The sequence below is a fragment of the Brachionichthys hirsutus genome, chromosome 10 (assembly GCF_040956055.1).
Source record: "Brachionichthys hirsutus isolate HB-005 chromosome 10, CSIRO-AGI_Bhir_v1, whole genome shotgun sequence".
Taxonomy (NCBI): domain Eukaryota; kingdom Metazoa; phylum Chordata; class Actinopteri; order Lophiiformes; family Brachionichthyidae; genus Brachionichthys; species Brachionichthys hirsutus.
Genome location: NC_090906.1, coordinates 13,708,515 through 13,733,375, shown reverse-complemented (window position 1 = coordinate 13,733,375; position 24,861 = coordinate 13,708,515). Strand labels below are relative to the sequence as shown.

Below are 24,861 nucleotides of genomic sequence, written 5' to 3'. Positions count from 1 at the left end.
AAGCCCCCCAAAGCCATCTGGAAGGAGGCGGGGACACGCGACGGTCGCTTTTATTGCTAGCTCCACTTGGAGGTGCGACATAAAAGCAAAAGGATGGATAGTCTGTTGTTCTGTTAAAAACAAGCAACGGAGCAATAGTCCGACCGGTCGGCGGGAGAAGCTCTTCGGTCCAGACTTTCTGGAGGACGTCTCAGATTCTGTTACTTCACAACAAACGTGTCTTTCAGGGTATTTGTGCGTCTTTTCGTGCCGTCCTGCCATACGCGTGAACTTCTACTGCTTTGTGATTGAGAGCGTCCTGACACTTCTGGGATGGGACTCAAGATGCTCCAGCAGCTGGTGAAAACAGGTCCTCTTCCAGTCACGGAGGACATCCAGAGGAAGCGCAGAGGACACCTGTCCAGAGACTGTTTGCTCTCTTGCCCTCCGGCATGTCTCTCACCCATCTGTAAAATAGTACTTAATATGTATAGTATGTTAATACCACCTTAATCTGCTATCACCCTATCTATAACTACTGGACTGTCTTGGGTCGCCACCGCAAAACCAATGTTCTCCACTTCACCCTGTCCTTTGCATCGTCCTCCCCAACACCATTTATTTTATGTCACCAGGACATGTTCATGCACGTTAATCTGTGTATCTAATTAAATTTAAATCTGTATATTATGTCTGGAAGCTTTATAGAATGTTCATGGCACCAAATATCTGTCAGATTTTTGCACATTTCTCTCGATTAATTGCACTTTTGGTTTAAACTGCATTTCGTTACCTTGTTTTTGTGTAATGACAATAAAGTTGAACCGAACCTAATAAAGTTTAAATCCTGCGTGAACAGAATTCTGGATTCGGTTTTAAACACATTATCCGACTGGAGGACGGATGAACCCTTTGGGGGCCGTACAGCAGTCCCCATTTGGCCTATTTTCCCCTCAGCTGCCCCCCCCCCCCCCTCCTCCCGCTACACTCGCACACTTCCCTACTTTTGGCTGCCGGCCAGGAGCCGTCATCGCCTCGACAGTATCGGTTCGGCTCCGCGCAGGAGTCCCAGGAAGACGCTGGAATCCGAGCCGTTTGGCTTATTGGACGTTTCCTGCACATGTAAAGTCGAGCTGAAGCTGAATTATCTCCAGAAATGATTGAAACCTTTCAATCAACCTGATAAAGCTTCGTTTTCTCTTTCTTGTAGCTCCACATTAAAAGAAGGCTGAGCTGAAATGATTGGATCCCAGCGTCTGGGTGGAATTCTCTCATTTCATTTTTTACAATTAACAAATTGGCTCACGCCGGGGGAGTTAGGTGGTGGCAGAAATGGCGACAGGTCCTCAGTGTTTTTAGGTGACTTTTATTGTGGAGACTTTTCCCTGATTAGTCCAATTCTGGCTGAAATGCGTTTTGGCTTTAACCTTCAGTCTCCTGACGAGTTAAGGTTTAACTGAGCAGCGCCGCCTTGAGGCGCCGCTAGCATGCTTTATTTCTAATATTCACATGGCAGAAAGGTCAAAGGATGGAAGGGCGTCATAGTTCAGTTGGTGTTGGATGCAGTCGGATGGAGTCGGATGTCACGGGAGGCGCCGCGGCATTCATTCACATTCCAGCGAGCTTTCGCTTTGCAGAGAACAGGCGACAAGATGACGGCGGAGTTGCAGAATGTCGTGGAGCTGAAAAGCAGATCAAGGGACTTTTAGGGGGAGGGGGGGGCAGGTTTCCGTTCCTCGCCGCACGCGAGCCGACTGTGGATCCACTCGTCTCCGAGAGGAGGCGAGTTACTGCAGGAAACTGGCCGAGCGGCTCAGACTGCAAGTCTGCTGCGATGAGCCTGAACACAAAAACGCTGCGTCCAGTTTGAACCGACGCCATCGTCTCGTCTGCAGCCGTTGTTCGCTTCTCCGGACTCAGGAGTTGTTGGAGTCTCTCCCAGCCGGGTTCACTATGAATGCTAGCGTAAGGCGGGGCCGCCCAGAGACGACCACTCACTCACACTGATAGGGATCAAACCTGATGACCCGGGTTGCGTTGTCTCAGACGTCCGGGTTGCGTTGTCTCAGCCCACCGCAGACGTCCGGGTTGCGTTGTCGCAGACGGCCGGGTTGCGTTGTCGCAGACGTCACGGGTTGCGTTGTCTCAGCCTATCGCAGACAGTCCGGGTTGCGTTGTCGCAGACTGCCCGGGTTGCGTTGTCGCAGACGTCCCGGGTTGCGTTGTCTCAGCCCACCGCAGACGTCCCGGGTTGCGTTGTTGCAGACGTCCCGGGTTGCGTTGTTGCAGACGGCCCGGGTTGCGTTGTCGCAGACGTCACGGGTTGCGTTGTCTCAGCCTATCGCAGACAGTCCGGGTTGCGTTGTTGCAGATGTCACGGGTTGCGTTGTCTCAGCCTATCGCAGACAGTCCGGGTTGCGTTGTCGCAGACGGCCCGGGTTGCGTTGTCGCAGACGTCACGGGTTGCGTTGTCTCAGCCTATCGCAGACAGTCCGGGTTGCGTTGTTGCAGACGTCACGGGTTGCGTTGTCTCAGCCTATCGCAGACAGTCCGGGTTGCGTTGTCGCAGACGGCCCGGGTTGCGTTGTTGCAGACGTCACGGGTTGCGTTGTCTCAGCCTATCGCAGACAGTCCGGGTTGCGTTGTTGCAGACGTCACGGGTTGCGTTGTATCAGCCTATCGCAGACAGTCCGGGTTGCGTTGTCGCAGACGGCCCGGGTTGCGTTGTCGCAGACGTCACGGGTTGCGTTGTCTCAGCCTATCGCAGACAGTCCGGGTTGCGTTGTTGCAGACGTCACGGGGTTGCGTTGTCTCAGCCTATCGCAGACAGTCCGGGTTGCGTTGTCGCAGACGGCCCGGGTTGCGTTGTCGCAGACGGCCCGGGTTGCGTTGTTGCAGACGTCCCGGGTTGCGTTGTCTCAGCCTATCGCAGACAGTCCGGGTTGCGTTGTTGCAGGCGGCCCGGGTTGCGTTTTCCATTATCGCCTCCGATTATTTCGAGGCAACAAAGTCTTCCGAGCTACAAATCAACACGACGCCCCAGCAATGGGTTCGACTCCTCAACGCCTCTCCCGAGCGGCTCCGACCATGCGGGGCCGCTCGGGTCAGCGTTTCATCAGACGTCCACCCGCCCCGGTCCAACCGGGATCTATCACTACCGGACCCCCCGGCGCTTGTGGGACACGGTTTGCTCTGGCACTTCCGAGCAGCCCGGCTGACTTCCTGCTGTTCACACCAGGAGAGCCCCGGGTGCTTCCCCAACACACACACACACACACAGACACACACACACAGGGCCGTCAGAGGCCCTGTGTGTGTGTCTGGCCTGCAGGATGCATGTCAAAGCCTCATTTTCTCTTCTCGTTTTGAAAGCGGAGGGGTTAAAAAGCAAAGCTGCAAACTCATGGCACCTTTCACCTCCGCAGGGTGGAGGGGGGGCTAGGAGCAAGGGGGTGTTTCGAAACACTTGGCCAGTGTCTGACAAACAGCGGGGTAATTGCTGTGTGTGTGTGTGTCTGTAGGTGTGTGTGTGTCTGTAGGTGTGTGTGTGTCTCTGTAGGTGTGTGTGTGTCTGTAGGTGTGTGTGTGCTTGCACAACTCAACCCTTCCAGTATGACAGCAGCGCAAACAAAAGCTCTCTAATTAGTTATTAATTATTTTAATTAGCTTCAGCTTTCGGACGATCTCCAAAAGGCATTCAACGACGTTCGTTAAATAATCCGGTTCAAACTCACCTGTAATCTCACGACGGTAAAATCTTCCAGCCAAAACGGCAAAATAAAATCCACAAAAAATTTGTGAAAGAAAATACGAAATTCAAATTGATCAGATTTGTTATCCGTAATTGCTGAAGAGTCCCACGCTACGCTAACGCTCGCTAATCATAATCTGATTGTATTTATCACTTCAAAGCTAATTGAATTGTAATAACAGATGTGTTGGTGAGAGCAGATTAAATAATCTGAGGAGGAGGTGTGTGTGCGTGTGCGTGTGCGTGTGCGCGTGTGCGTGTGTCTCGTCTCAGACCTCCTGGCCCCCGTTGAGACTCACCTGTCCCCCGACGTCTCTAATTACTCGCCTTCATGTAAACTCACTTTGGGCTCGTCTGCGTGAATATTTATTTGCTTTATTTGGAGGCAGCCTGGCGAGTGGCCAGTCCTCTCTGGGCCTTGGTGGTGCAGGAGCCGGTATGTCTGTACTCGGTGTACTCGGTGTACTCGGTGTTCCCATGAACGTACCAATGTCCATTTGTCTGAGACAGATTCGTCCTCAGACGTTGGAATAAAGACTTTCTAGAACCCGAATGTCTTTTTGTTTTTCTTCTGGTGAAGATGAAGCTGACGCACCCGATCGCGGAGTGTGTGTCTTATGTAAGCCTCTATGGCGGCGCAGTGAACAGCCAGGCTGTGTTTTTGTTGGTGACTGGACTTGTCAGGCTGCCTCCCTCTGTCACACGCAAACACACACGTGCACATTCACACGTGCACATTCCCTCGCTCGCTCTTTCTTGCCCTGTTTACACTGTTAAAACCACCGGGTGTGATATTGGATGGGCATCTACAGACCTACTGTAATTACCCCCCCCCCCCCCCCCCCAGCCAGCGCAGCAACAAGACGATCCGACCCGGACGTTTCAGACGGGACCTTTCAGACGGGACGTTTCAGAAGGGACGTTTCAGATGGGACGTTTCAGACGGGACGTTTCAGAAGGGACCTTTCAGACGGGACGTTTCAGATGGGACGTTTCAGACGGGACCTTTCAGACGGGACCTTTCAGATGGGACCTTTCAGACGGGACGTTTCAGACGGGACCTTTCAGACGGGACCTTTCAGACGGGACGTTTCAGACGGGACGTTTCAGACGGGACGTTTCAGACGGGACCTTTCAGACGGGACCTTTCAGACGGGACGTTTCAGACGGGACGTTTCAGACGGGACGTTTCAGACGGGACGTTTGAGCTGCATTGTTTTCCCACAGAGCGGAATAAGAACGAGTTTATTCTCAGATTGAACGGGATTATTCTGGATTACAGGCCTTTGTTTACAATGAAGCGTTGGAATCGTGCCATTTTGTTCGGGCTGCTGAAGTTCGAGGCGGCTGCATCCATCGACCACAGGCGGGGGCGGAGCCAACGGTTCTAAATACAAATACATTCATTTCAACTTTGCTCAGCTCAAATGCTGCTGATGTCTGAACCAATGGGATTGCACCAACGGAGGGTGCTTTGTTCTGTTGTGTGGGGGGGGGGGGGGGGTAACGGCTGAGCTGCAGAAAGTCTCGGCTCAAACTTCGTCTGTTTTCTGAATGTCGTATTTAGCCTTTGTGTCGTTTAGCATGTTTCATAGGTCACGGGATGTGATGTCACAATGTGAAGATCAATGCAATGAAACGAAGCCCCGCCCCCCCGTGCACTATGAAGCGCTGAGCTCTCCTATCGGCACGGTGCCCTACTTTCTGTGTCGTAGCTCTGATGTTTGATTCTGCCATTGTCTTTGATGAAGGATTCTGTTTCGACTCCGCCCCCCCGTGGGGGCCGCGGCTGTCACTAAGCGTAGCGTATCGGCCCGACCTGTGAACGGAAGTCGGTTGGAGCGAACGTTGAGGAACCGCTGGAGAACGTCCCAAACCAAACGGGGCCATCTCGTGTCCTCGACCCCGGCCGGAATAAAGGCCGCGTGGCGACCCGTCGGGTTTACGGTGCATTCAGGACCCCCCCCCCCCCCCCCCGTCTGCCTTGTTCTCTTTTACGACCCTTTATGAAATAAATGAGCGACGCTGTGAAACCGCAACAACGGTTGAGCAATATTCCAGAGAGGGAAGTGAAAAGGGAAGCGGCTTCGGAGGCGTGCGGCACCGGATCACCTTCTGTCCGTGCACGCACACACACACACGCACACACACACGCACTGTAATTCCGCATCGGGTTGTGCAACATCTATTGAGGCCGCTAAGGGCTGGTTATGGCGCCGACCACGAGGTTCCCGCCTCCAGCGGCGGTCACGTTTGTTTTCTGTTTTTTATTGTGCGATAGTTCGTTTCTATTTCCTCTGCATGATTCAGTCCGATGTTTCCTGTTTCCTGTTTCCTGTTTCCTGTCGATTGGCTTTTTAGGCAGGCTCGGGTCACAGAGCAGCGTCCGACGCCGCCTGATTGTCTCTCCTGTCCCGTCTTCCCGGGGCGAACGAGTCCCGCCCTCTTGCAATCAAAGGCTCTTGAAGATTTATCACTTTAATTTGGCAGTGCAAATGGCTGTTACCAGGCAGAGCCCCCCCCCCCTGCTAGCGCTTTAGCCGACAACCTAGAGCGTCTGGCTGGGTGGCTGCCGCGCTGTGTGCGCCCCGGTGATCCTCGGCCCCCACCTCTTCCCACCCCCCTACTCCACGGTGACCCCTCACAAGTGCGATCTCCTTGAAGCAAGGCATTTCCTGACAATTTATATCCCCGTGCCGCATGCAGGGGCATGCCCCCCACTAAAACCCTACCCCTGGCCCATTTAGCACACACCTCTTGGCCTCCCAGAAGAATGGGCGTGGTGTCGCTCTGCTGTCGGGGGGGCATGGTCGTTAATGTCCGGTAACCACGCCTGCGTTTCGTCTCATTTGCCTCTAATCACTTGATTTTTTTTTTTCTTAATTGTTGTCTGAACATTTCTTTAACCAGATTAGCTTCTGGAGGTTTTCTTAAATTCATTTTAAAATTTATTTTGCTTTGGAACACACAGCACACCTATAATCACCTTTTTTCTGGCTGCCGAGGGGCCCTTCAGGGCCAGCTGGAGGTTACCGGGGGGGTCACACAACAGTTAAGAGCAGTAAATGATTAGCTCCACAGAGGAGGTCATGATTTCGCCTGCGTCGGCTGGTTGGTCTGTCTGTTTGCAAAAGGTTCTGGACGGATCTTGAAGAACGAGCGAATTTCAAAGTATTACATTTTAACATTAAAACTCCGTTTATTGTTTAAAAATTCTGCTAAAAATTCACATCAACTCTGATTCAGTTTAACTTTTCATGGTTGGTGTATAAAGATACCAAGAACGATGTAGAACCTTCTGGTGCTGATCCAGATCACTGTGTGGACGGAGTAGATCCGGTTAGGAGGGGGACGCTGTGCTTTTCTCATTTCTATTTTTTTCCAACTGATTTCTGTCGATTAAAAAAAACAGTTCAGCCCTGAATCTAATCAGAAAGCTCGTAGAACATACTTTAAATCTTGCTAAATGTAAATATCTGTGCATGTGACGCCAGCACGCCGTGCGCTCGCAACACAAAGTGCACCTCTTGAATATACAACCCATTTTTTTTAAAGGGCCAGCGCTCTCCTGCGCCATTGGCGGCGGCTTGCTGGTCTTGTGACACTCGCTTGTGCAGCGGATCGCCTTTTGCGTAACTTGTTGCATCAGCATCCAACGGGCAGCGCCACGATCCGTCTGTCGGTTCTGCTTTCTCTCGGGCTCGCTCCGGCGCAAGCCGCTCCTTCATGTCGCCGCCGTTCGCTTCATTTTTTTTGCTTCCTGTTTTCTCCATCTTTCCCTGGAAGCGCTGTGACCCGGGAACGCCATTGACCCGGGAACCACCGTGTGCAGATGTTAAATGTGCGTCTGTGCTGTGCAGAACTGACCTGCCCCCCCCCGGGTGCATGGGTGTCAGTCCGGCTCTCACAGATCATGCGTGTTCATGAAGGAGCTGCCGGAGCTTCAGCGCACACCTGATCACACCGTCGCGCAACACAAGCGACAGCCGGCCGCCGGGAGGAAGCGAGACGATGAGGACTGAACCCACCTGAAGTCGTTTGTCCCGGGAGCCGGCAGCGACCCGCATATTAGCGACTGTGTGCTAACTGCGCTGCTGCTTTGCTCTTTGTGTCCATGCAGCCGGTGACAAGGCCATCGTGTGCGACCAATGTGGGGCGCAGTTCCAAACGGAGGAATCCCTGGAGGCTCACCGGCAGATCCACACCGGTAGGAACGCAACGCGCACGAGCGGATGCACCGTCATGACACCAGCGGGAAGACGCAGGCGGGGCTAGCTAACGGCTAAATGTGCACAAGACAAACGTGTTAGCGTCGGGCCCCTCCCGGTTCACGTCCCGATCGGTCTGCAGCACATGGTCCACGTGAGCCGCGGTTCAGCCAGCCCCCCCCCCCCACTCCGGATTGACGAATAGACAGATCACATCATCTTGGATTAGTCCCTAAATCGAGACCGACACAACAGTAATCAACAAACAGGGAAAACTTGGCAGGCCAGTGTTGTTTACCAGAGGAGGGCGATGCGGGTGCCAAGATAGGGAGATATAACCGCCCCCCCCCCGCCCCCCCAGCAGGTGTGCAGGGGCCCAGCATTCTGCTGGTGATGAACTCTTTCATTTGAGGGGAAAGGATTGGAAGAAACGTGACGACGCTGTCCTGAAGCTTCCTGTTTGTGTCCTGGCGGCGTTTCTATCTGTTCGGTTGCCCCGGAAACGGCAGAAAGACGCCTGAATATTAGAGCCTGGCCTGAGCTGCTGATTGGACGGTCGGGCTGGCTGGCTGTTTGGGCCAAAATAAAGGCAAAGGGAATGCGGTAAATAATAGTCGGCCCGATTGAGACGCTTTAGAAGATGCATCTTATGAAACGGCGTTCTGTGATGATGCGTGAAGCCCCGCCCTCTCCCGCCAACGGCATTCAAGCCAGAGACAAGCTCCCAGAATAGCCGCACATCATCGTCATCATTATCATCATCTTGTTTTGTCCTTCATCATCAGCCCTGACCTTTAGCCCCCCCAACAGGCACACACATCTGAGAGGGTGAGGGGGTGTGGTTACTCCTGAGGGGCATGCCCTCAACCAATCACTGGGATGGGGATAAAGAAGGGTTAAATGAGGCTAATGATCCAGCTGCCATAACAGCGGAAAGCAGCGTTCTAAATATAGGCATGGGGGGGGGGGCGTGTGGCCCCGCCCCCTACTCCATGCATTATGACATCACCAGATCTGGACCGGAGAACTTCGGTTGCTTGTGAAATGAAGCGAGCGGCGCGCGTTTCCCTCGCTGTGCTGCACGAACCGGGCGGCGAGCTCGCCGGCTATGAACGTTACTTTGAGCAACTCGCTTTGAGGACACGACCGTGTATCAGTCTGACCGCCTCAGGCTAACGCTAACGCTAACCGTGTGCCATCAAGCAGGTTAGCCTCCTTTCCTTTAATGATGTAAGCCCTTAGATTTACCATAGTAGAGTATTGTACTGCACTGTACCCATAGATCCGTGTGTGTGTGTGAACATGGGGTTACTGTTGGCCATCAAAGCCAGCCCTCGCCGCAGCGCACGCCTCCCCGTGTTACTCCACAGCCCTCCGACTGTATGTAAAACGTTTATTCAAAGCCATGGGATTGTTCCGAGGCCATTGAGGCATTCCTGTCTGGCGCTGTCGTCATTCCTAACGGTCGAGCTCTTTTGCGTGTGGATTAGGGATGGGGCGGGGCAGTGGGAGGGCCCTGGTTACGATGCCAAGGAAATTTGGGTCTATCAGAAACATCCCCTTTTTGGGCAGTATTCAAATCCTGGACTGTCTGTGTTCAGGACTTGAAGCCTTCCATCCGGGGTCCTGGAACTGCCGTCCGGGGTCCTGGACCTGGTATCCGGGGTCCTGGCCCTGGTGTCTGGGGTCCTGGACCTGGTATCCGGGGTCCTGGCCCTGGTGTCTGGGGTCCTGGCCCTGGTATCCGGGGTCCTGGCCCTGGTGTCTGGGGTCCTGGACCTGGACCTGGTGCCCGGGCCTTTTCGGCTTGCAGGAGGGCTCTCATGTTGTTTTGTACTGGATGCACCGAGAGTTCCTCTTTTATCTGGGTTCTAACAGGTTCTTTTTTTACAGAACAATTCGACGCTCAGGTTATTAACAGGAAGTGCTAATAATGGTTTTAAACTGCACTGAAGCTTTATTTTTATTTTTTTATAATTTATTTATATTTTTCCTCCGGCACTTTTCTCAAATGCTGAGGTGCATAAAGTATGAGCGTCTCAGGGGTCCAACCTCCAATACTCACAGAGCCATTTGGACGCCCAGAGCCACAAAACCATTTTAACATTTGAAACGAGGCTACTGCTGCATGTGTAAAAAAATAATATGTATAAGAAAACTATAGTCGGTTGCATTTATGAAATCAATGAACACAGAATTTTATTTTTGCATGTAACAAAAACATTTTGAACTCCGAAAAAAAGACACTTGGTTGATGTTTACAGTAGTCCCTCATTTTCCGCGGGGTTTACGCTCTAAAAATAACGCGCAATAAGTGAAATCTGTAATGTAGTCATCTTTATTTTGTTTTTTCAATTATGATACGTGTACAAATATGTTGTACAGTAAACGTTTTCCTGTTAATAGTGTTAAGGCGTGCAGGTCGAGGAAAGAGCCGCTTGGAGTGCAGAAGAACAAATATTCTACTCGTGCTGTCTTTAGCCTCTCATGCTGCTTTATTGGATAGCTTAGCACAGCGGAACGGCAGCGGCTACATGTATCAACAGGAAGAAACAAAACCCAAAAGGGACGTGACGTTTATGCTCCTACAAAATAAAAGCCTCTTTTTACACAGAGAATAAGAGCTCTATAAAACAAACGCTTAACAAATAAACATGATAGCTTTTAGAAATAACGAATTTAATTTTAATGATCAACCTACGAGGTTGAACACATAAGAAGTTATTAATAGCGACTCGCGCGTATTTCACAGTTCCTCCGACCGCGCCTTCGTCCTTGCTCCGTTTCAAGGCGCGTTCAAGTGCAAAAATAAAATCTGAAATTGCATTAAACAATAATTAACACTCAGCGAAGTCGCAGAAGATGAACCGCATTATATTTATTTGTCTTCCTTGTATTTAAGAAATAAAAAAAACTTAAATGGTGTCTGCTCTCGTGTTCCGTCATCAACACAAGTTCGTCCAAAATGAAAGTGTGAGGAAATAAATCTGCTCACGTCGCAGTAAACTTTCTGTTTTCTTCAGAAAGTAAACTTTTCTTTGATTTATCCATCTTTTCCCTGCCAGGGATCGAAAGCTCAATAAATCATGATGTCTGTGCTGGATCAGTCTGGGTGTCGCACATTTTGAGTGACAAAAATATTTAAAACGTTTTACTTTAATGTTACAAGATTACCATAATAATTTGGAATTACATTTAAAAAAATTAAAAATAAAATAAAATAATATTTTAACACTCAATGCCAGCCGTTTACCCTCATTTCGAGCAGTTTTTCAGAACCAACAGAATATTGGGAACTATGTCTACGTAAACACCGAACCTACCAAACGAAAGATTAAAGTCTCTTCTTTCATCAGGAAAAAAGAGAGGCTGGATTCTAGGGAAACGTGAAAAATATATTCTGCACTGCATGGAAGGTATGGATTTATGGAGCCGCAACAGAAGGATGAAAGAGCCGCAGGTTGCCGACCCCTGATCTAGACGATTGGCAGAAATATTAAGAATGCAGTAATTAAAGTTTAAAGCAATTTCTCCTGATGTGATACTGGCTTGCGATCCAAATGCTTCACGTGCCAGCCGTATTTTTTTTTTTTTTATGTGAGCTGCGCTTTTTCTCCTTCAAAGGGATTTATTGGTCAAAAATAAATCTAATAATGCGAAAGGAAATGTGCGAAGTATCTCCGCTCTCCTTATTATCCTCAGGGAACTAACAGGTCGGACCTTTTACTGACGAACCTTTTCAGTGTATACTTGGACCTGATTTAGTATTGATGAGTTTTGTTTGTTCTTTCCATTGAATGGCAGCAATGTGCTTCGTGGCGTCGACGGTGAGAGGTGCGGTGCTTTAGTACTGAAATGAGACAAATCAGATTATGGACATTAGACGTGCACCTATCATGCACCATGCATCACGATGCACCTGCCTGACTATAAACGAATACATTTAGATCTGTTTGAAAAAGTAAGATGGTTCCTGTCTAATCCTGAATATATTTTGCGCATCACGGCTGCAAACTGTTATTTTATGAGTGTAAATCTGGAGCTTATGTGGATTCTGTCCATACGATCCCGTCATGGAACTGTTTTGCCGGCCAGCTCGGTCCCGAGCTCAGAGCTGCTGATTTTTCGTCTTTATCGCTGAGCCGTGTTCATCTCATTGTTTATTAGATTGTTTTGGTCCCAGCCATGATTTATAGCCGCTGCGTTTCATTGGCAAAAAACCGCCGCGCTCGCATTCCACTCCATTAAACTACAGCTTGCTGCAGAAAAACCCAACTCAGACTGTGCAAAGAGAGGACGACTCGCAAACAAAAAGTCACATGCTTATTATGTTTGTTTTTAGCACAGATAAAAAAAAGGTTTTCACCACGATGGGTTGGTGCAATTTACGGCTCTTGCAGGAATGCAAATCTTAGCAGTCGTCGACTCGTGCATCTTTTGTTGTTTGCAGCCGCCACCAGACTCGAGCTGCGACTCTGTTTAAACGAGAGGGACCTGTGCAGAAATGAGTTTGGAGTTCAGAGGCCTCCGAAGAACGTCTTGTTCCTGTTGATACATTATTCCTCCCCATTTCCATGCATAATAGGAACGGGGGGAGGTGCTCTCTTTCTCTTCTCCCCTTATTTCTCTCTTTATCTCCCTCAGTCCTTTTTTTTTCTTGAAGTCTTACAGGGAAAATATGCAAACCATGGCGTGGCAATAGTGGGCTTCGCCAGTGGGAACGCAGCGTGACGCCAGCAGGCCTCTGCTGCAGAGTAAACACTTTCTTTTCTCAAGGCAGAAATAGTTTGGCCGAAGAGAGAGTGGCAGAAAGGGAGGGAGGATACAGAAGACAGAAATGGCAAAAGAGGGGGAGCGGCAAGCCGGCAACAGTAAAGAAATAAGCCCCGTTTAGTCTCGTTGGGTTTCTCCGCGCTTTCTTCCTTGTTCGCGGCGGTGGCCTCGACGGCAAACACACACAGTCGTGTCACTCAAGCAAATTAGGCCGGCGGCAGAGCAGCACAGGGGTCACGTCAAAAGTGCCGATTGTCTCAATCACATTAGGCTGGCGCTGGCATCTGTTTAGCATTTAGTTAATTGTGGTGTTATTAAGTTGTCAGTGAGCATTAGCGCGGCAATAAGCAAAGCAAATATTCCCTCAGCCCGGGCAGGCGGCTCCACAAGGCCCTGGACCCGGTGAACAGAGTCCACACGCAGCTATGCTGTTACAATACAGACGGGCCTTTCTGGAGCGTTTTCGTTGGGTGGGCTGATTAGCACTGGGCTAGCGCTCGTCATGCAGCTTGCATCAACGCGCCCCATTCGGTGCCGCACAGAGGTGAGGTCCTCTCATCGCCGCTCCAGATGTAGACGCCACTTTTAAGGCTCTGTAAGGCCTCGAAGGCGACAGTTCAGGCCTGTATTCAACAAGTTGCTGCCGAGCCCTGTCGTTACCTCATCCTCTTCGCCTTCCTCCATCTCTCACTCTCTCTCACTTACCTTCCAAAGTAAGAGGAGAAAGAAGTGGTCAAAGAGACTATCGGCGGCTAAATTAAATCAAGCGGCACTAGCTAGACTACAGTTACTCCTCCCGCCATCCCCCCCCACTCCCTCACCAAACAAATGTCCCCCCCAGATAAGATCTAAATGAGTTTTTCCAGGCAGAGGACGATCCTCCGCTCGGCTGATGGATGCGGGTTCGGTGGGGACAACAACCGCCATAGAATGTGAAAAGAGTTTGTTCACAAATGAGATAAACTGACTGAATGAGAGTTGGCACCGCTCCACCCCCCCCCCCCCCCCACCCACACACACACACACACACACACCCAGCTTCATTCATTGAGAAATACCCAACTGGGCCCCTGCACTGTCGGGCCTCAGTCCGGGGCTTAGTGTCATGGTGGGCACAGCCGCTTTGAGGATCGCTGCTGGTAACCATGAGACAACAGCATGTCAAGGAGGGAGGCAGTGTTTTTAGGATTAAGGAGGGAGGTAGTGTTCCTAGGAGCAAGGAGGGAGGTAGTGTTCCTAGGAGTAAGGAGGGAGGTAGTGTTCCCAGGAGTAAGGAGGGAGGTAGTGTTCCTAGGAGCAAGGAGGGAGGTAGCGTTCCCAGGAGTAAGGAGGGAGGTAGTGTTCCTAGGAGCAAGGAGGGAGGTAGCGTTCCTAGGAGCAAGGAGGGAGGTAGTGTTCCCAGGAGTAAGGAGGGAGGTAGTGTTCCTAGGAGCAAGGAGGGAGGTAGCGTTCCTAGGAGCAAGGAGGGAGGTAGTGTTCCTAGGAGTAAGGAGGGAGGTAGTGTTCCTAGGAGCAAGGAGGGAGGTAGTGTTCCTAGGAGTAAGGAGGGAGGTAGTGTTCCTAGGAGTAAGGAGGGAGGTAGTGTTGCTAGGAGCAAGGAGGGAGGTAGTGTTGCTAGGAGCAAGGAGGGAGGGGAGGTAGTGTTCCTAGGAGTAAGGAGGCAGGTAGTGTTCCTAGGAGCAAGGAGGGAGGTAGCGTTCCTAGGAGCAAGGAGGGAGGTAGCGTTCCTAGGAGCAAGGAGGGAGGTAGTGTTCCTAGGAGTAAGGAGGGAGGTAGTGTTGCTAGGAGCAAGGAGGGAGGTAGTGTTCCTAGGAGCAAGGAGGGAGGTAGTGTTCCTAGGAGTAAGGAGGGAGGTAGTGTTGCTAGGAGCAAGGAGGGAGGTAGTGTTGCTAGGAGCAAGGAGGGAGGGGAGGTAGTGTTCCTAGGAGTAAGGAGGCAGGTAGTGTTCCCAGGAGTAAGGAGGGAGGTAGTGTTCCTAGGAGCAAGGAGGGAGGTAGCGTTCCTAGGAGCAAGGAGGGAGGTAGTGTTCCTAGGAGTAAGGAGGGAGGTAGTGTTGCTAGGAGCAAGGAGGGAGGTAGTGTTCCTAGGAGCAAGGAGGGAGGTAGTGTTCCTAGGAGTAAGGAGGGAGGTAGTGTTGCTAGGAGCAAGGAGGGAGGTAGTGTTGCTAGGAGCAAGGAGGGAGGGGAGGTAGTGTTCCTAGGAGTAAGGAGGCAGGTAGTGTTCCTAGGAGTAAGGAGGGAGGTAATGTTCCTAGGAGTAAGGAGGGAGGTAGCGTTCCTAGGAGTAAGGAGGGAGGTAATGTTCCTAGGAGTAAGGAGGGAGGTAGTGTTCCTAGGAGTAAGGAGGGAGGTAGTGATCCTAGGAGTAAGGAGGGAGGTAGTGTTCCTAGGAGTAAGGAGGGAGGTAGTGTTCCTAGGAGTAAGGAGGGAGGGAGTGTTCCTATGAGCAAGGAGGGAGGTAGTGTTCCTAGGAGCAAGGAGGGAGGGAGTGTTCCTATGAGCAAGGAGGGAGGGAGTGTTCCTATGAGCAAGGAGGGAGGGAGTGTTCCTATGAGCAAGGAGGGAGGTAGTGTTCCTAGGAGCAAGGAGGGAGGTAGTGTTGCTAGGAGCAAGGAGGGAGGGGAGGTAGTGTTCCTAGGAGCAAGGAGGGAGGTAGTGTTGCTAGGAGCAAGGAGGGAGGGGAGGTAGTGTTCCTAGGAGCAAGGAGGGAGGTAGTGTTGCTAGGAGCAAGGAGAGAGGTAGTGTTCCTAGGAGCAAGGAGGGAGGGGAGGTAGTGTTCCTAGGAGCAAGGAGAGAGGTAGTGTTCCTAGGAGTAAGGAGGGAGGTAGTGTTCCTAGGAGTAAGGAGGGAGGTAGTGTTCCTAGGAGTAAGGAGGGAGGTAGTGTTCCTAGGAGTAAGGAAGGAGGTAGTGTTCCTAGGAGTAAGGAGAGAGGTAGTGTTCCTAGGAGTAAGGAGGGAGGTAGTGTTCCTAGGAGTAAGGAGGGAGGTAGTGTTCCTAGGAGTAAGGAGAGAGGTAGTGTTCCTAGGAGTAGGTGGGTGGGATCTCGGAGCAAATTGGGATTTTATTTGTGGTGCAACATTCCGGCTTTGAGAGAATCCCCACATGGACGGGTCATTGTGAACCAGGGACAGCATCCACACATCCAGAGAGTCCAATAAGGGAAGGTTGGTTGAAGGTGTTTGGTCGGGGGGATTATAGACTCCCACAGGGCTCGGCCATTCACAGGCCATAAAAAGAAAGTCAGCAGGACACGCTGCAAATCTGGCTAGCCAATATCCACCATCCTCTTCCTCCCTGTCGCGACCCAGAGGATGTGTCTCAGCTGTACGTCACAAAGCGGCCCCAGCAAGTCGGACAATCTCGGCTCCCCTGGACGCCGCTTTTCTTACCACCTCCCCACAAGTTGCATATACAGGGCAGCTTTGGTCGAGATCTGCTTGGTTAAAAAAATGAAACCATCAAAGGCGAGATAAGGCACGGGAGAGAGAACAGCGGAAACCGACGAAGGCCTTTTGCCATTTGGGGAATAAAAATTGATGCTTTTCCCCACTTACATCCCGTCGCATTTCAACCTTGGCAAGACGAGGACTTTGAGCATAAAGGGATTCACCCAGACGTGGGACACTGGCCTCACGTCAGCAATAGCCGGGGTCCTTCTGTCCTCCCTGTTATTGGAAGTAAATCTCTCTCTGTAATTAGATCGGGGCTGTTTGTGGACATCTTAGGAGAGTGTGCCGGTGTTAAAACAGCAAAGCGCTGGGTCCCTTTTCATTTACAGTGCAAATACCTTTCGATTAGCGTGGAGGGAGAGGAAGGGGGCGAGCCAGGACAAGGACGAGGGACAATAGCGGAGTCTTCAAGCCTTTTCTTTTTCTTGTTGTTGTTTGAGAGCGGGAAGAGCTTCGAGCAGCTCTCCTGTGTTCCTTAACTGTGAAGCAAGGAGATTAGTGAGAATGCTTCCAACCTTTCACCCCAAACAAAGGAGCCATCGGATCCAGTTGCCTAGTGACACGGGGTTTCACACCGGCAAATTTAGCTGTCGCCGCCTTTGACACCACCGGCTCCTGGTGGTACAAGCGAAGGAATAGAATCCCTGACACTGTGCAGCCGTACGCAAACCATTCCACCCCGTGTGTCCGGCGGCAGCCTTAAAGCCGCGCTCGTGCGAATGGCCTGTCTCTCGGGCTCCTATAAACGTTAATGTACCCGTGGCAATGACATTCAGAAGGCAGTTTCATTTTGGACAAATGCTGCATGTCTTAGTGGCAAGAGCAGAAAGGTCCTTTTACACGGCGTGCAGCTCAATCAAAGGGCACTTAGCGGTGTCATATTGATTATGGAAGCTTAACCCCCGTCAATCTCTGACAGTTCGTTTTGGCAGCCTTCCCGTAGAACCGGCTGAAGAGGAAGACTGGGGGGGGGGGGGGGGTCCCTCATCTGAAGGCTGCCGAGCGTAGCGTTGTAACCAAAGGTAGGTTCTCGTCAGAAGACAGCAGGTAGGCGTTCAGATGCGACGTTTAGGCCCGGCTAATCAATCTGTTCGATCTCCGCTTCCAGGCGACGAGATGATTTGATTCCTCTGAAGTAAATTCCACGTTGTGTATCGTTTGTTTACGACCACTTGCCACGCCCGTGGACTTTAGTTGTAGTTTGCGTTTGTTCCAGTGGTTCGCAGGGAAGAAACGGCAGATTGTCAGGCGGCTGCAAACAGCTGCTCTGGAGAGCGGCCATTGAATTGGATCTGGGTCGGAGGTGGCCTTTTTTTTTGTATATATAGGACAATACGCCGTAAAGAAACTCAAGTGGGAGCCATTACACGCCACAGAAGGCAGAGTCTTATCAGTTAATAGTAGATTTCCCCTGAGAGTAGATTGTTTTGATAGATGCCACCTGGTCAACCCCCTCGCAACTGGCCTCAAAAAGCGCACGCAAGTGTCGCGAGATAAGCCCGGGTTGAAGCGATAGTGTGGGACGTTTCCTGATTGATTCAGGGTCTCTCTGGGGTGAGTCTGCTGCTCTGGATCCGGGCCCGGGTTGAAGCGATAGTGTGGGACGTGTCCTGATTGATTCAGGGTTGCTCTGGGGTGAGTCTGCTGCTCTGGATCCGGGCCCGGGTTGAAGCGATAGTGTGGGACGTGTCCTGATTGATTCAGGGTCGCTCTGGGGTGAGTCTGCTGCTCTGGATCCGGGCCCGGGTTGAAGCGATAGTGTGGGACGTGTCCTGATTGATTCAGGGTCGCTCTGGGGTGAGTCTGCTGCTCTGGATCCGGGCCCGGGTTGAAGCGATAGTGTGGGACGTGTCCTGATTGATTCAGGGTCGCTCTGGGGTGAGTCTGCTGCTCTGGATCCGGGCCCGGGTTGAAGCGATAGTGTGGGACGTGTCCTGATTGATTCAGGGTCGCTCTGGGGTGAGTCTGCTGCTCTGGATCCGGGCCCGGGTTGAAGCGATAGTGTGGGACGTGTCCTGATTGATTCAGGGTCGCTCTGGGGTGAGTCTGCTGCTCTGGATCCGGGCCCGGGTTGAAGTGATAGTGTGGGACGTGTCCTGATTGATTCAGGGTCGCTCTGGGGTGAGTCTGCTGCTCTGGATCCGGGCCCGGTCGAACCGATAGTGTGGGACGTGTCCTGACCGATTCAGGGTCGCTCTGGGGTGAGTCTGCTGCTCTGGATCCGGGCCCGGGTTGAGCGATAGTGTGGGACGTGTCCTGACTGGTTCAGGGTCGCTCTGGGGTGAGTCTGCTGCTCTGGATCCGGGCCCGGGTCGAACCGATAGTGTGGGACGTGTCCTGACTGATTCAGGGTCGCTCTGGGGTGAGTCTGCTGCTCTGGATCCGGGCCCGGGTTGAGCGATAGTGTGGGACGTGTCCTGACCGATTCAGGGTCGCTCTGGGGTGAGTCTGCTGCTCTGGATCCGGGCCCGGGTTGAAGCGATAGTGTGGGACGTGTCCTGATTGGTTCAGGGTCGCTCTGGGGTGAGTCTGCTGCTCTGGATCCGGGCCCGGGTTGAGCGATAGTGTGGGACGTGTCCTGACTGGTTCAGGGTCGCTCTGGGGTGAGTCTGCTGCTCTGGATCCGGGCCCGGGTTGAAGCGATAGTGTGGGACGTGTCCTGATTGATTCAGGGTCGCTCTGGGGTGAGTCTGCTGCTCTGGATCCGGGCCCGGGTTGAGCGATAGTGTGGGACGTGTCCTGATTGATTCAGGGTCGCTCTGGGGTGAGTCTGCTGCTCTGGATCCGGGCCCGGGTTGAGCGATAGTGTGGGACGTGTCCTGATTGATTCAGGGTCGCTCTGGGGTGAGTCTGCTGCTCTGGATCCGGGCCCGGGTTGAAGCGATAGTGTGGGACGTGTCCTGATTGATTCAGGGTCGCTCTGGGGTGAGTCTGCTGCTCTGGATCCGGGCCCGGGTTGAAGCGATAGTGTGGGACGTGTCCTGACCGATTCAGGGTCGCTCTGGGGTGAGTCTGCTGCTCTGGATCCGGGCCCGGTCGAACCGATAGTGTGGGACGTGTCCTGACTGATTCAGGGTCGCTCTGGGGTGAGTCTGCTGCTCTGGATCCGGGCCCGGGTTGAGCGATAGTGTGGGACGTGTCCTGACTGATTCAGGGTCGCTCTGGGGTGAGTCTGCTGCTCTGGATCCGGGCCCGGGTTGAAGCGATAGTGTGGGACGTGTCCTGACCGATTCAGGGTCGCTCTGGGGTGAGTCTGCTGCTCTGGATCCGGGCCCGGGTTGAAGTAATGTTTGGGTTTTCTCAGTCTTTGCTCCTTTGGTGGCTTGCCGTGTTTCCCCTCTCTCTTTTAGTAGGGGGGGTTAGACATGAAGCATTTCATTGATCTTCTGTATTCATTGATCATATTCACTTCACTTCCTGAAGGACATTTATTTATATATTTGCAGCTTATTCCACTCGTATAATCAAATTCATCTTTTACCTCCAGAATTGCTGAACTCTATAAAGCCCTGTTTGGGGGGGACGTGGGTGAGGCAATACCTGGGGGGGGGGTTAGGGTGCTCAGCACAGTCTTATCCAGCGTGGCGTGTTGCACCATATTTATTACCCCGAGGCTCGTCTTGCAGGGGCCAGCATTCTGCTGCTCACCTTGTTCCCCCCTTCTGGCTTTGCCCTCCTCTTCACAGTGATTGGTCAGATATTTTTAATACCTTGTCCGTGGTGGTCGCCCTTCTCTAACTACAATCCCCACATTTAAAGAAGCTCTTTTGACCTTACCCTGTTGGTTAGAAGCTTACCGATACACTGGGAGCCCGCTGGATCCGGCCTGGGCTTTATCTGGCTCAGGCCTTCATTGCAGGCCTCCCTTAACTTATCTGGCAACTTTTGGGGCCCATTCGTCCAGTTGGTTAGGAATATGTATTGCAGTATCACATATACAGGGCAGTATCACTGCAATACATATTGCGGGTTGTATGGGTTGTATTACGGGTTGTATGGGTTGCCTAGCGACCAGTCGGCCTGCCGACTGCATGCTTCGGTGGCTGGATGATGTTGTTGTTTCTGTTATGTGGGTCTTTTTGTTTGGTTGCGGTTTTGTCTTTTTTGGCTCTCAAGCCATCTCTCAATTGTCAGTATTTCTTTTTATTATATTTTCTTAGAAGTATATACAATATAAGTGCTCTATAATCTTTGAGAAAATCCAATCATCAAATAAGAATATCTACACATTTGTGTGCGATCCATTCGGACACGCCCTTCTCTGTCCCAGAATGCTTTGATCCTCGCTGCTGTTTATTTATTTATTGATTGATCCACTTATTCAGAATTTCCGTCCCGTATTAAAGGCCGTGCGGGTGTAGTGACCTGTCCCCGGGCAGACGGGGGTTAAAGTGCTTCTTACTGCAACGTAAACAAAGATTTCCTCAATAAAATTATTGAAATATTGGGACTGTTACCAGGAACAGCTGACTAAATTCTGGTGATGATCCAGAAGGGATTCTGGATTCTGGATCACTTTGACATTTTTGCTAACATTGCAGTCAATGGAGCTTCAAAATGTGTTCCTCAATAGCTCGGTTGATTATTAATCGATGTTTATGGAATTTGACACAGTCATGTAGGGGGGGGGGGGGGGGTCTATCTCACCACCGGATTTCATCTGGATTGGACCCAGAATGAGGTCAGAAAAAAATATTACATTAAAACCATTTATGGATAGAAAAAAAAATCCTTTCATGTTGGTGTATAAAGATACCAAGAACAATGTAGAACCTTTTGATCCGGATCAAGTGAGGAGGGGAGCGAGCTGCTTGGGGGAGGTCCGTGCTCTCTGAGGGATGTGACGAGGCCCAAGCGGCTCCCGGGCCGCCTCCATCAGGCGTGAATATCTCATCAGTGTCTCTAATCAAAGTGTTTCTAACGAGCAGACAGGCGCTGACACTTGAGATTACTCTGTGGTTACTCTACACTAAGATCCACGCCTCTCATCTCATCTCATCTCATCTCACCTCATCTCATCTCATCTCATCTCATCTCACCTACAAAATGAGCGCTGCTGTCTTTCACACGACGGGAGGACCCGGACGAGACGCTGGATGTGAACCGTGAGGATGAAACGGCTTCAGAGCATTAAGCCAGTTAACCTGCTGTCGGCCTCGGATGATGTCCCCCCCCCCCCCCCCCCCACTGATTTCCGGCCCTGCCCCCCTCTCTCCCGCGCTCTTGACTTTAATATGTAAATGTTCTCTTGAAAGTTGATTTCCCATTTAATTATGTATTTCTTCGGCTCAAATGAGCCCGGCGGCGGCAGAGAGGCGTTCAGGAAGCAGGAAGCTGTTGGGCCAGCGCTGACCTCGGCGCGGCTCCTTCGTTGTCATTTCGTGGGAGAATCACACGTCTTGTTGTTGTTGTTGTTGTTTTAGCGTCAGTAAAAATACCAGAAAGATCTCTGCTCAGGTCTGTTTCTAAGCGTGACATTTGTTTCAGTCGTCATGCGTTCTTTCTATCCAAGGTAGCGGGGAGCTAACCGAAATAGTCCAACTAGCCGAAGATGTTCCCCTTTTATCTGGAATAAGGTCGATGAAGGGGATGTAAACTGCTGGTTGAAGGTTGGACTCTTGCAGACAGAAGCATTGACGTTTGAGTTCTTATTGTTCCCGAGTTCATTCTGCGACGTTCTCTTTAGTCTCCGATTCAAATAGTTGTTTTTTAAACGGGGAGCAGAAAACGACCTTTAATGCAAACCTTTTGTCAAAATGAGGGTTGAGGATGAAGTTGAGGATGTTTTTATTTCGTTTTAAAGAATCCTGACGCCTCACCGGTTTAGTTTAAGCCTGCTCCTCAGGAATGTTTCTGGGGGGGTCCAGCCGTCCAAACGGCGGTGTCCCCTTACAGTCCGGCTGACCGGCAGGCTCGGGGAGGTGATTGATTGGTCAGCTCCGGGGCCACCAAGGACCCTAAGCCTTTCTGCGGCTTTAGAGGTCAGGGGTCACCTCCGCTGCAGAGCGGCTTCCTTTTGTACAGTCGCAACACCAGGAGAGCGGTGTCACGCCCCCCCCCCCTTTTCTCCCTGTGGTCTTCACCCTGGGAAAATGGGGGAGGAGTCAATTCAACCATTTCTCTCTGTCTTCTGAAGTTGCTCCTTTACAAAAAAAAGGCGCAAATTCTTTCAGTTTAAATATAAAGAGGCGCCGGCGCTGTCTAAAGGCGTTGTGAAGGTTTGATAATGGAGCATGCGCGCTGCATGCGCGCTGCATGCCAGCTGCATGCCAGCTGCATGCGATTAGCAGCACCCCTGCAGCCGGATCTCTGAACGGCTGCAGACATGCGTCAGCTGCAACGGTGATGTGTGGCGATTACAGATCACAGACTGACGCAGCAGGATGCTCTGACGCCTTCAAAGCGGCCGTTTCCCCTGGAAGCGTCTGGGAGTGGCGCTCGGCCCCCGGCGCCGGCGCGGAGCTGGAGACGGTCCGGAGGGTTTGCAGAGGGATAGCATTGCAATTCGGAATATGTGGCTGGTCCTTGGCCCTCGGGGGCCAAGCCTTTGTGGTCACAGGACTGAGATTACACTTTAACCCCCCCCCCCACACACACACACACACACACACACTGCCCCGGCTCAGGCCTGAGGTCAGGTGAAAGGCCAGGACTCTTAAACAGGGCAGGGAAGGAGGAAGGAGGCTTTTAAACGTCACACTTTTCTGTCACATATGCAACTGAAGTATGGAGGACCAAAACGGGCACAATTTGCTGCATGTTTAGAATAGAATAGAATAGAATAGAATAGAATAGCACTTTATTGTCATTTCACACGGTGATGCAATGAAATGAAATGAAACAGGCTCCGCACAGGAAAAAAAATCATAAAAGAGCAGAGCTTTTATTGATTGATTGATATTTAATTATATTTACATATTTATTTTCGTATTTATTTCCACATATATTAAAAACATTTTAATCTTGTTTTATATTTTTGTATTTATATTAACTTTATTATTTATTTATGTATATATTTTTTTGATTTTAGTTTTTTTCCCCCATTTATATTTATTTGTAATTGTGCCAGTTTTGGTCCTCCAATCCTTTTTCAGAGTTTGTGTCGGGATTATTTTTTTTATTACAGCAGTGGGGGGGGGGGGCTGCGTTGCCTCTGGAGACGGGATCCTGCCTGTGAATCGTCCCGCTGTGGTCCGACCTACCGAACGCTGCCCAGTCGCACGTGTAGCGTCAGAAATGCTTGTTCCTGTCAGCCGGCTCATTTAGGAGGCATTGGGGTCGAGCTGGGAGCACCCCCCCCCCCCCCCCCCCAAAGAAAAGTGTGGATTTATAGGAGCTTTTGACGCCGTGCTGTAATTTGCAGGGTTGGTCCCTGGAGACAGGGAGGTCTGAGGACGATGCTGTGGGAGGACAACACGTCTTCCATTAAGATCCTTAATGGTTCTTAATGATGCTCAGGAGCAAATGAAGAGCTCATCACAGAATCTTTCTGCTCCAGGAGGTAAAGGAGAAAGGCTGGCTGCCGCCATGCTGCTCTGATTGTCAGCCCCCCCCCCCCCCAACAACCTGCGACGCTGCTGCTATGAGAACCGGACTAATGAGCCGTGCTGTTGGTGCTTTAGGAATGACAGCATGCCCCCCCCCACTGCTGTAATACACGCTAAACAAGTAAATACAGTATTCATTCAAAGCAAAAAATAGTACCCCCCCCCCCCCCCCCCCCAAAGAAAAAAAGAAACCTAAAAACAAATCCCGTTTGAAAAGCGAGGAGTGAACAGACGTCGGCTTGAAGTTTTTGTTTTTGCTGGTTTTCTGGTTTTGAACAAATGAATTTGAACCAAATCGGTTCTGCAGTTTGTTCTTTGATCACATCCCTCTGTGGCCCGGGTCTTTGGTCTTTGATGCATGTAAACCATTTTAACCTATTTCACGATGCCTTCATTGAATGAATCGTTTTACTCTTAGTCCCTTTCAGCTGCAGCCCCCCCCCCCCCCCCCTGTGGACGCCATACCAGTGGACTGGAAGGTCATGTGGGGACTTCTCCCTTTTCCTGTTGCTCTGGTTCTCCAGTGGGAACCAGGGCTGGTGCTGAGATAGAGGAGCCCCCCCTGCTGGCCAGAGGCAGTACTGACGCACGGCTCCCAGCATCATCTCACTGATGGGCGTTTTGTCGTGGTCGGTGCTGCCGATCTTTCGCTGAGCTCTCCTGCAGGAACGTTTGATGTCCGGCCAGCAGGGAGGCTGGAGAGGCCTTTGAGTCACGATTTCTGCCTCAGCGATGAACACCAACTCTGGCTGTAAAATGCATCGAAAACATTCCTGATCTGACGGTGAATTCAGGTGATTGTGTTGTGATGTCACCGCTTCCTTGTGGCCTGCTGATGGCGCATTTAACCCCCCCCCGCCCGAACGGCCCTAAACCCTCAGCCCTTCGCTTGCCCTCTTCCCAGGCTGTCGAGGAAAGTAGGAAAGAAACACCTTATCCTGTCGTGTGTGTGTGTGTGGGGGGGGGGGGGGGCGGAGGACCTAAGACCCTGTGACTAATGAGTCCCCCTTTATTGTCCACCCCGACTGTCCAGATGGCCGGTCAGAAGAAAGAGACCTGAGATTCCAATGCAGGACGGGGGGTAAAGGTTGTAAGGGGGGGGGGGATGTCCAGTCCCCAAAAAAACTATGAATGGAAGTAAGAAGAGGATGGAA

General features: G+C 51.3%; 1 protein-coding gene across 1 annotated transcript in view; it reads left to right on the top strand.

Moving 5' to 3' along the window:
* The window catches only part of LOC137900763 (zinc finger and BTB domain-containing protein 16-A-like), a 50,477-nt gene that overhangs the window by 9,129 nt on the left and 16,487 nt on the right, over positions 1-24,861 (top strand). Inside the window, 1 exon segment of the mRNA XM_068744899.1 lies at positions 7,851-7,937. Within this exon segment, the coding sequence (XP_068601000.1) occupies positions 7,851-7,937 (87 nt within the window).